Source organism: Saimiri boliviensis, chromosome 14, assembly GCF_048565385.1.
Source record: "Saimiri boliviensis isolate mSaiBol1 chromosome 14, mSaiBol1.pri, whole genome shotgun sequence".
Classification (NCBI taxonomy): Eukaryota; Metazoa; Chordata; class Mammalia; order Primates; family Cebidae; genus Saimiri; species Saimiri boliviensis.
Genome location: NC_133462.1, coordinates 85,761,918 through 85,774,021, shown reverse-complemented (window position 1 = coordinate 85,774,021; position 12,104 = coordinate 85,761,918). Strand labels below are relative to the sequence as shown.

The following is a 12,104-nucleotide window of genomic DNA, read 5'->3' as shown; positions in this document are numbered from 1 at the left end:
TGACAATACGTCCTGCACATTGCTGTATGCAGGCTGGAGGGACGTGTTCTTCACTTTACTGCAGAGGAAACCAGGCCCAGGGAAGAGAGACCTGGCCCACACTGGGCGAACAAGTCGTGACAGCTTGGGAAGAATGGCAGTAACCAGGCCCAGGGAAGAGAGACCTGGCCCACACTGGGGGAACAAGTCGTGACAGCTTGGGAAGAATGGCAGTATTCTTTCTTTCTTTCTTTCTTTTCTTTCTTTCTTTCTTTATTTCTTTTTGAGACAGAGTTTTGCTCTTGTTACCCAGGCTGGAGTGCAATGGCGCAATCTCCGCTCACCGCAACCTCTGCCTCCAGGGTTCAAGCAATTCTCCTGCCTCAGCCTCCTGAGTAGCTGGGACTGCAGGCATGCACCACCATGCCCAGCTAATTTTTGTATTTTTAATAGAGACGGGGTTTAGTAGAGATGTTGACCAGGATGGTCTCAATCTCTTGACCTCGTGATGCACCCGCCTCAGCCTCCCAAAGTGCTGGGATTACAGGCATGAGCCACCGCACCCGGCCCATTCTGTCTTTTACTCTGTCATTCTTTCTTCCACCTGACCACCCGGCAGATACCCACACTCTGAAGGTCTCAGGTTACACCATCAAAATTCGCTGCATCGAAGAGACACTTTCCCAAGAACTTTTCTATTTGCATATCTTTCTGTTTCAAATGAAACAGATACAGCAGTAAGAAAACAAGCTGACAGTTTTCGATAGGTACTCTCAAGTTAACATTAAAACATGGTAGAAAACCTGTTTATTCTTCATTTGCTTATCCATATAATAGCTATTATTTTCTCTTTGTCACAAAGTTAAATATACTTGTTATGGGTAAACATCACCCTACTGAGAACATCTGCTTGTTTATGACCCTGTGACAAAACTGTCTCCCTTGTAACAGATTATAAATCCTATTTTAATTATCTATAAGGGGAAGGAAAATTCTGGTGAGCAATGTCTAGAAAGATGAAGTTTGTGAAATGCACAATGTTTGGGGACTCAACTGTTTCATTTCTCCATTACATTCAATTTCTTAATATCCATTGTCTCAAATTTGAATAATGAATCCTATCCTCAGGTTATATGACGTTCTATATTTAAAAAATACTTTAATGTAGAGCAAAAGAGGCATGATAAAATGATCTTAAAAAGACAAGTTATAAAGTGATTTTAAAAAGCTAATGTTCCAACATCAAAAGGCATGTTTACTTTGCTGATTATAGTCTTCAGTTTGTCATGTGGGAGAGAGGAAGGTAGTTACTTTACCTGCGACAGCTTCATCTGCATGTGGGCAAACACATGAAGAAAGCCGACTACAGCATCCCACAGCCTGCTGTGTGCCAGACTCTGCTGGTTCCCAGTGCAAGGACCCTGGAGCGTAAACAGACAAACGGCAGTCATTCCTCATAATTGATTTGCCAAAACAAACTTTACAGTAACGAGAAAAGTCGACTTAGTGCTGACATACCTCACTACTAGCACGTTATCTAAAAAGATAGGAACTCAAAGTGAAAGAAAGAAATACAGTGGTGATAATGGTACCCTTAAGAGATGAATACTTTCCTCTTTGAAATGTTTAATAAATTCCAAGAAAACATTTCTCAAGGATTTTTAAATTCTGTGAATCTTTTTTTTTTTTTTTGGTCTGGCTTTGTTCTCCTTTATTTAGAGGGAAAAAATAAGGTCTGGTTGTTTTGGCTATTAATCAGTAGTTACTATTTCGTATTGAAAAGAATCTGAGAATATGCTTAAGATGAGAGGTGATTACCTCTTATTCCTAAATAGTAACCTGGACAAAGCATTCATATATAGAAAAAAAAAATCCTCTTCAATGTGTTCTTAATATCCAACTGTTTTACAAGTGGCACAACCATTGAGTTGTTTTAAAAGGGTAATCCTTGACTATTAATTTCACGAATCCAGAATCCAAGACAAGTGGCAGCTGTTAAAATTACGAATTGGGAGGTCATTAGGCTGAGATGGCTCCAGAGTCCTGGGTTCCTCCCTAAGAAAACCGAATCCCAACTCAATGTACATTTAAGCTTAACCAATCATAATCCGCCAATTAACTTCCAACTAGAGAGTCCGCCAGTCAGAAACTGCCAACTAATCTCTAGCTAGGGACTCTCCACTTTTACCAATCAAATCTCTTTTTTTGTCTGGCTTCCAGGAGCACCTTATAAAAGTGCCCCCACCCTTGGTGAAGTGCTGAACCATCAGTGTTCTGGTGTTGCTCAATTCATAAACAGTTGAATGCTCAGATAAATTTAAGATGTTATTATGCCTAAGTTTATCTTTTAACAAACTTAACTTTGTTCTCTTAGCTAACACTTTGGAAGTATCAATACTAGAGAGAATCTGCTGTAGCAGGCAGACTATTTTCACGGAGCCAATTTCTGTTTTCACTTTCCAATGAAAAAGATGCTACCATCATTCTGTTTTGTAAACCCATCTATATCCACCATGAAAATAAATAACAGGGATTCTACTTAGAAAGGAAAAAAATACATAAAATACTGCTGTTAACTTCAAAATCTTTCATTCCTTTAGGCAAATAACTCATAAGAACTTTAAACTGCAGACCTCGTAAAAACATTTCAGATCTTATACTAGAAAACAAGTGATTGGAAGAGATGGCAAGATCCAAGATGTTCAACTCGGCACTTTTTCCTGTCTCAGCCTCTCTTGAGATCACAGTGAGATATTGATCATGTATTCTCATGTGACTATGAGAATGACAGGTACCCACATATGACAAAAGCAGTAGACTCACTACCTGCAAAAGGGGTGACTAAAAATAGATCGTTCCACTTTAAGGATATAAGGGGGTTGAAGTTGAAAAGGAGGAGATATTGGAGGGGGTTCTCTATGTGCCGAGCATCTCCATTTCGTGATTTCTGCCTCCCCTTACACCCAGGGAGAGAAGAGGCTTCAGGAGAACCCTCATGTGGGCACAGTTTCTGTCTTCCGAAGTTGGGTAGTGTAAGGTCTGGTACTGGAAAGTGTGATAGACAGCATGTGACAAAAGGGACGTGTGTTCCTTATATGGACTACTCAGGAAGGGGCCGCTCTGCTCCAGCTGCAATCCATCTGAAATGGTAACGTAATGCCAAAGTGGATGGGAGCCACCAGATGCACAAGCTCCGATTGAATAGCTTTAAACTGGATGGGAAAAGAGTCACTTCCATGGCACCGTAGGACTAACAGGGCCAGGCTCCCACGTTAGAGAAAAAAAATACAACACAGCACACCAGAGGGCCAGCTCCATGGTGCAAGCTGGGATTACATGTGCCCCCAGGGAGACCTTTCCTTCTTTATACCTCTTCTCTCCCACAGCTCCATCCAGAGGAAGCCTGGGGTTAACCAGGAGGGGAGAGGGAAAGAGAAAGGGAAAGAAAGAGAAGAACCCTAAGGGGAGAGAGGAAAAAACCCAGATTGGATTCCTTCCAGGTCGGACAACATCCAGATGGGACTTACTGCCTACACTCTCACTCCAGGGTTTCCACCTGAAAATCAGGCCCAAGGATGAGGGCAAGTTTTACTGAAATGAGACTATTCTTGTGACAAAGTGACTGACATAATGTTATTTATCTGAAAATGGCACAGGATTCCTTGTAGTGGTAAAGAAATGGTCGACAGAGCAAGTCAGAAAGCACAGTGGGGAGGAGGAGTCAGATTATACTAATCTATAGGTTATTAAATCCAGTTCTTTCAATGTACCAGATATAATCGTTTTACAGTTCCCTCCATCTCTGGTTGTAATTAGTCCCATCCGGCTATTACAGTTCTGGTTTGAAAGCAGAAGATCTTTAGGATTTTCCTGTGGTTGGTGTTCAGTGTCAGCTTGGTGTTCCATGGTATATAAATTAGGGAGGATGAAAAGCACCAGAGGCCATTAGGTGAACACTGGAAAGCCATTTTTAGGAAAATAAACTTGATCTTCCTCCAAGTCAGAAATAATTTTCTGTCTGTGACAAAGTTCAAATCAAAAATTAAAGTATCACAAGGGGTGATGCTCTCCTGCGACCCCCAGGTGACCAACCCTCACGTGTGCAGTTGCAAGCCCAAAGCCAAAGTACCCACTTTTTCTTCTAAACCTGAAGCACACAGAATGTCCTTTCCAGGACTTGCTCAACCGCAGGTCATCAGCTATGGGGAGCTGTAAACTCATCTTCAGGGCAATCTGCCTATCCTGGTGCCTTGCATATTTTTTCTCATGATGTTATGTGTCTGCAACATGGAAAACCTTTGCTAGAAGGACCCGGGCCAAGGACAGATCAAGCTCGCTCTTTTCTCAACAGCTACCTCATGGTCTTACTCTCGGAACCTTGACAATATAATGTCCTCTTCCTCAAACAACTCTCCCCCTCTTATTAAACTGGGATAACAGTCTTGCAGGTGTAATTCCATTTGTTTCAGTGGTGTTGGATCTCCCCCATATATAACTTTCTATAGTTAGCAAAAGTTTGAATAATAAAGCAATATGCAATGCTCTAATCTGAAAGGCAGTCCAAAATAAGCACAAAGCTAACGATAAACTTATCTCCACAGTATCAATATTTACCAGTAGATATGCCACTAAGTCAAGCTTCACTAAAATATATTTCACTAAATGCAGTGTGGTAACTTGGATCGTATCCCAGAATTTTAAAAAACAAAGAACATGAATGGAAAAACTGGTAAAATCCATAAAGCCTATAATTTAGTTAACAGGATGTGCCAATGTTAATTTCTTAGTTTTGACAAATGTGGCATGGGTATATAAAATGTCAGCATTAGGGAAAGCTGGGTGAATCATATACAGAAACCCTCTGTACTGTCTTTGCAACTTTTCTGAATACCTAAATTTATTCCAAAATACATATTTCAGAAATGATTGTTATTGCTAAATGTCATAGAACAAAGAACAAGAGAAGTTAAAATGAACCAAGCATGATAAGCCATGCGACTTTATCCAATATCCTTTGAATATTCATGTAGAAATCTGTTCTATAACAACACCTAATAAAGAGTTTTGCACATAGAGCTTGTCAATGGATGCTTCTAGCTTTTGATAAATTCAGGAATCCCAATTGTTTTAGGAACCAAGAACTTCCCACTGTTAGCTGAAATGGCATTTATGTTTCATTTGGAATACATTATAGAAATCATCCTGATTCCCATTTCTGCAAAATCCAGTGGCTTGCTAATGCCATCCGTCAATCCTGTTATTTATTCAGGACATGACACATGAATGTTGTTGTACTGGCATCATTCTAGGCATGAATGAGAATATGAAGGCAATAATGAAAGCCAGGAGAGGTAGGGAAATGGGACTAGAGTAGACCCAAACTGACTGAAGCTTTCACTTTTATTTGATTTTAAAGGAAATTTTATTAGAATTATCAAGCATGACTTTTCCATCTCGAAATGCTGAAATAAGGTTCCTCTTCCCCACCAAGGCAAAAAAATCGCACAAAAAGTGCCATGCCTCCGAGGGACGGAATGCAGAGGAGAGTGAGCCCAGAGACGGTTTTCCCACCTCTGGAGTACTTCTTTAGCTTTACCTGGCCATGAGTCATTCATTTACTGAAACAGCTGTCACTTTTAGGCTCAGGGATACAATTTAGTTTTAACTTAACTCTTCTTCTCCCCACAGCTTATGTTTAGTCTCACAAAGCCAATTATAAATTTCTCCCTCCTCCTATTTTATCCTCAGCGTTTCAAGCATACAACCTGAGAAAATAGGCGCATACATCATGAGAAAAAGAACGCGAGGCACCAGGCTAGGGATGTGTCAAACATAGTGAATGATTCAGGGTAACATTGCTCGCTGAGACAAGACAGAAAGGAAAGACGACTGGTCATCAGCAAAATTTTGCTGATTGGAAAAAAAAAACCCAAATTTTATAAACTTTTAAAAAAAAATCTGAAGTTAAGGCTAGAAGTTTGGTCCAAGGAGAACATACATCAATGTAAAAAAGAAAAGAATATTCTATATGGTATTTGAAATTATATCTATAATATATATATGTGATGTTTTCAAACACTCTTCTCTTTAAGTTTCTATCAAACTTCTTCCCAATTTTAGTGGAATACTATAAAGAATGGTTTAATGTGCCCGCTCGCACTTCCTTCCTTAATATCTACTAAGTGCTTAATATATATATATATATCAGGCCCTGGAGATACAGTAGCGCTAACGTCATACTCCACGCCTCTGAGGAGTTAATCATTTGCCAAGCTCCCAAATGGTGAAGCAGTTTCATTCCACATAAATTCACATCTCAACTTAATATTTTAATTATAGTAATTTTCAAAGAAACTGTGAAGGGGTCAATAGGAGATCTGGAAATTATTCTAGACATATTGCACTTTTCTATGGAATTCAATGCAACAGATAGCAGTCATGTTTAAATGTTTACCTGAATGTACTCTGTAAGGGTGTTAAAGACTTGTTTTGCCACTTGAATAGCTTTAGAGAAATTCCGTTGTCCTTGTTCATCGATAACATCTTTCCCGGAGTAATACCAATAAAAATCACTAATTGATTCCTGGAAAATAGGGATGATATTATTTATTATTAAGTCACATGCTAAAGTTACCACTGACTAACCAGTCTTGGACTCTATACCTGTGAAGTATTTTAAATAATAGATACGGTAGCAAACAAAAATATCTGTGAAGCAAATGTCATTCTTCAGTGATTTTCCTGAACATATAATATGGCTACCTCCTTCTAAGATATCACTAACAACTGAAGAGAAGAAGCAGAAAACTTAGCTTTAAACATTACCATCTGATGACCCTGAACGTCATAACTAGAAGGATTCATTAAAACTAGAGCATATTTATCCATGAGCAAAGTTAGATATTCACTATGTGAGCACAGAAAACAGACAAATCATGGAACAATATTTTTTGCAGGACCCACATCTGGCCTCCTTTTTCTCCAAGGAAGCCAGTCGCTGACATCCGTGGCTTCTGTGCCTATCCCTGAGGAAACTGGTTGGATTCCTTATAAATACTAACAATTGTAAACAAATATCTCAATAAGATCAATCTTTATAAACCAGATGTTTCCAACAATAATGTACATTTTAGAGAAATTTTGGGTGGGTAAGTAAATAACCTGATTTAGTTCAGCCTGCGAACTACATTTGGGTTTTCGGGCAATTTTTAAATTACAAATGTGTTTTCAGCAACGCTTCCTGGTGTACTGACTTCAAAATGGACCTTCCCCCACCACAATAAGCTTTCAGTTAGAAAAAAAAAAAGTGATTTTACACACTCTAAGGAAAAAGCTTAAAGTCTGCATTTACAGTTTTTAAAATACTATGCCTGGCTTGGCTTATAAATAAAATGAGAGAAAAAAAAACAAGATGTATAGGGCTTTCATTATTTAAGAGGCCTATATCTTCAATTCAGTTTGATTAACATTATCAAATATGATTACAATATCAGAGACCTTTAAGCAATGAGGTGTGAAAATTAATGCAAATATTAGGACAGCTGAAAAGAACTGACCTTAGACTATCAAATTTAAGTGTATGGTAGTAGTTGGAAAGGCTTTCTTCCCTATTCCTATGAATATTCCAAGTATTATTCCCCAATTTCTCTATCGACTGTAGAAGGGGCAGAGTATAAAAGTGCTTTATAAAATGAAAATGACTTTAAAATACCATCAAGCTAAAAAAAAAAAAACAAAAAACCAGCGGAAAATAGCTCCACTTACAGAAATAAAATAATGAGCAAAAGTAAGAGGTAGGATCAGAAGCAGAGATAACACTGGCAGTTCTGCTCTAAGAATTGCAGAAAGATTGTGATCACAGATAAACTATCTCAAAATATCCTGTCTAGTTATAAACGCAAACACATTATTAAAATTCGGCCATATTGTCAACATACCAACCCCTTTAATTTGTTACTAACATGCAAAGTGACATACCTGAACTCGAAGTAGATAGTCTACAGTGGAGATAATTATGTTGACAGTTGTATTATTGCCAGTCTGAGTTCTCAGATAATTCTGAAAATCTATGCAAGATCAAAAAATGTCATCAATGCTTGCTCAGAAGTTCAAGTTGAGTTATTCTAAGAACTCCAAAAGCAAATGATGTTTTCTACAGCAAAATCATTGTGGGTAAGTGTAGTGTTTTTCTCTGATAGTTTTAATATGAAAATAATGTATATTTTCCATAAAAAGTGATCCACCCCAAAAGCACATCTGGGTGCTCCACAGATGATTGATATGCAATTTTTGTTTCCGATTTTGCTAATACGAGTTTCCTTATTCCTAGTTCTAAACCTCTGAGCAAGTGAATGACTAAAACAGGTTGCCATTCTTGAGGACATAAGGAGGAAATTATTCATTAATCATTTGTTCCTCAGTACTGTGCAGAGTGCTGTGATCAGCAAAGATAAAATTAAGTTGTTTTTTTTCTTTTTTGAGACAGGATCTTGATGTGTTGACCAAGCTGTAGTGCAGTGGTGCAATCACAGCTCACTGCAGCCTCAAATTCCTGGCCTCAAGCAATCCTCCTGCCCCAGCCTCCCAAGGAGATGGGACTACAAGCATGCACCACCACGTCTGGATAATATTTTAGATTTTTTATATTTTAGAGATGGGGGTCTCGCTATGTTTCCTAGGCTGATTTTGGACTCCTGGGTTCCAGCAATCCTCCCACCTCAGTCTCCCAAAGTGTTGGGATTGCAGGTGAGCCACCGTGCCCAGCCTCATTTGTCTTCTGTAACGTCAAAACAATCAATGAGACCAAAGTGAAACAACTATCCGAGGACTGTAAAAGCAGGGAAGCAATATATAAAACGTCTCAGTGCCCAGTGAAGAGTCATGCTCTAGAACGATTTGTTGTCTCTAGAATGATGTATAATTGGAACCAACAGGCTCCTGTTATTACTGGCTTGAAAACATTATTTATTCCTTAGTACCATAGAAATCTGGGGACTCACAAACCTGAGTTGTGTCCCTCACAGAGTAGTTGCAGGAATCGGAAGAGGTCACAGGTGAACTCATCATCCTGCAGAACCTTTTCTCCTGTGGGAAGTCCAGAGGGATCAGACATTACCAAGTACCCCAGCCACCCCCTCCCTTTCTGTCCCCACCTCCATCCAACTTGCATGTTGATCTAGCATTGTTCTATACCAAAAACAGTCACAAGTCATAGCCACTTTTCTATCTGAAGCTCAGAAGATCATGCGCTTGGCAGATAGAGGTACTTTTTCTTTGTAAGAAAAGAACATTTGAATTTTAAAACTCAGACTTCTCTGTTAAAAGTAGCAGCATGGGTTTGGCAACATTTTACAAATGACCTAAAGGCTTAAACTTTGCTTTTTTCTTTTATATTCTTGTATTTGGCCAGGTGTGCATAGAAGGGATCTCTGTATCTCACACAGGTTAAATTTGCTCTGTACCCGGATTATGACCAAAAGATTCAATGGAAAGCATTCAGTGTATCCAAAAATGCAGGGTCAAGAGTTTGTTTTATTAAAGGATAATTCATAGATTTCTGTGAAAGCTGAAAATCACCAGAAAATGTTGATTAACTTGTTTTAATTAGCTTTGTTATCAGCTTGTTTACTGAATAAAAAAAGGAAAGATTTCTGAAATCTAAAACAGAAATGTGACTGGTTTGAGCATTATTTCCGAAGGAGGAGGAAATGGCAAACCTTAATTCTAAATATCAAGTCAAAAGAAAGACTTTGGTGGCTCCTGTTGTGAGAGTTAAAACTAACAAAGAAAGGTGAAAAGAAAGGCATCTCCTAGTTATAGAAGTTTCTCTGCACCATCCAACACTAACAAATATTTTTGGAGCAAGGAGAAACCTCAGGAAAGGGCTCAGTTTACTTATATTTCAATTTCAATGTATTTCGATCACAAGTTACTTTGAAAGCAAAAACACAAGGAAAGAAACAAACACAGAACAGTACCACACAAATGAAGCTGATTTTCAAGACAAAGTATCCGTGGGGGCGGTGCGGGGAAATAGTTCCACAATACGAGCACCTGCTCCCAAATGTAAATTTGTTTAGAAAGCAAAATGACAAAAAAGATAGCCAGTGAATGAATGGACTTACGTATTTCAAAAAAAACGAGAACTTTTTACAGAATGGAAATACTTGGGGCTGAGAAAGAAAACTATGCAATGATCGTATGTTTACTTTAAGTGAAATTATGAAGGATTACAGCGACAGAGAGCTGATGGACTTACCAGTCCGCAGTCTGTGACTTTCAAAGTGAGAGGCTTCATATAATGGTAGGGTTAGGAAGCAAAACCATTTTGAAAACTAATATAAACATTTTAAAAAGTACATAAAAACACTGTACTCATTTCCCTGTTAGCCCACAAGATATGAAAAAAAATTTGGTGACCAGGCTAAAATCACCAAGTATGCAAATCAGATGTTGTGGCAAGTTTAAGTGTTTTAGACACATTGTTTTGTTGAATCTCCCATAGATGGCTGATAAGTCCATTCCTCAGTGTTTAAATTCACAAGATAGGCAACAAAAGGGGGAACGTTTTAGGCAAATGAAGGAACTAAACTCTTCATTGGTGATACTTAGTCCCATTTTCATGAGCCATTTTAATCAGAAGAGTCTTTCAAGTGATATTTAAATCAAAATATTATGACTTCATTACATAGGCTTTTTGATTCTTTCCCTGTGAGCCCATCTACATTTTTTTTTCAAAAAAACCCCAATCAATTCAATAAACCATGTACACACTTTAAGTGTTCATATATTCAATGTGGAAGAAGTATCCTTACTAAAACTATTCAGAAAAACACTGAAATAAATATAAATCTACCTGTGCACCTAAAAACGCTGTGCGCAACGCATCATGATTTAGAGCAGAAGGTTTTATTGATTGTTGACACGCACAGTATTTTCTTCACTGTATACCCAAACATGTATGAGTAACTTCACTTGTGTAAGGACACACTGCAGATGGCAGAACGAAGGGAAGAAGGAAGGGGGGAGGGAGGGGAGGAGTCAGGCCTCCGTTTACCATCCTGTGATACCAGGTAGAAGCTGCTGCTGCTTAATGAAGACATTCCTGTCTGATTAAAATGCTGCCATTGCCCATGCTGCAAATAAGGGGGAGAGTAACAGAGATGGATGATGGCTTTATGTCTGCAGAAGGTACGGGATCGACAGTCTATTTTGTGATGTATGCAAAAGAAATTCCATTGCAAGATGGAAACTGAGATCAATAACAAATAACGGGATGGAGTAAGGTGTCGTTGAAAGTGCTCCTACGTTGGTAAATTGCGATTTGTAATTGCTGCCTGAGGGCTCAAGGTAAATATTGTGAAGGGCATCCTTTTGGTTCCCTTTTTATAAAAGGCTTAAGATTTCTAATACTGTAATACAGGGAGGAGTATTTCAGTATCGTTGCCACTGCTGAGTTCATTCTTTGTATAAAATAAAGATAATATATGCACTGTCTAAGTCCCTGGCTCTTCACAATCTGTGGTAATTGTTTGCAAGTTGTTGAAAGGTTAATATATTAGGTGCAGTGCCAATAACACTAAAAAAATATGAAAACATCCTTCCAAGCTGCTGAACATAGCTATTTGAATGTATTGTGTTTGTATCTCCTGAATGCCATCTTCATGGATTAAAATGTTCTCAAAGTCACCATTTTTTTTCCTGGAAATAATCTAGGTAGATTTTGTTTAATTAAGCTAAGTGTAAAACAGTAAGTCCTATTTTAAACATCTAATAAAGTTAGATGTTTAAAAAAATAAAGTTAGATGTTTAAAAAACACATTTTTAAACACCACTGTTCTACCTACAATTGGTTAAACAGATTCCAAAAGGCTAACATTCTCATTATAAGGTCCTGTTATGTCAGTATCTACAATAATGCAAAGGTAAAGGGTGAGTCACGAAGCATTAGACTGGCCACATTAAAGGATTCCCCTATAATCTACATAGTTTACTCAAAAGCACCTCACTGCCGTAAAGGAAATTATGCTAATCGCTGATCTTGAGATGACTTAAAGATCGATTCTGCCAAATTAAATCCGAAGAATTAATGCTAAAAATATTTTAACATGGTGAAATGTCAGGTA

General features: G+C 38.2%; 1 protein-coding gene across 15 annotated transcripts in view; it reads right to left on the bottom strand.

The window, feature by feature from the left end:
* Positions 1 to 12,104, bottom strand: part of RYR2 (ryanodine receptor 2) — a 753,432-nt gene that overhangs the window by 56,022 nt on the left and 685,306 nt on the right. For all 15 annotated transcript variants that reach the window (XM_074385363.1, XM_074385370.1, XM_074385367.1 and 12 more), the window contains 4 exons: positions 8,983 to 9,063; positions 7,957 to 8,045; positions 6,434 to 6,562; positions 1,296 to 1,400 (listed from right to left, as the gene is read on the bottom strand). In XM_074385363.1, coding sequence (XP_074241464.1) covers positions 1,296 to 1,400; positions 6,434 to 6,562; positions 7,957 to 8,045; positions 8,983 to 9,063 — 404 coding nt within the window. The remainder of the gene's footprint in view (positions 1 to 1,295; positions 1,401 to 6,433; positions 6,563 to 7,956; positions 8,046 to 8,982; positions 9,064 to 12,104) is intronic.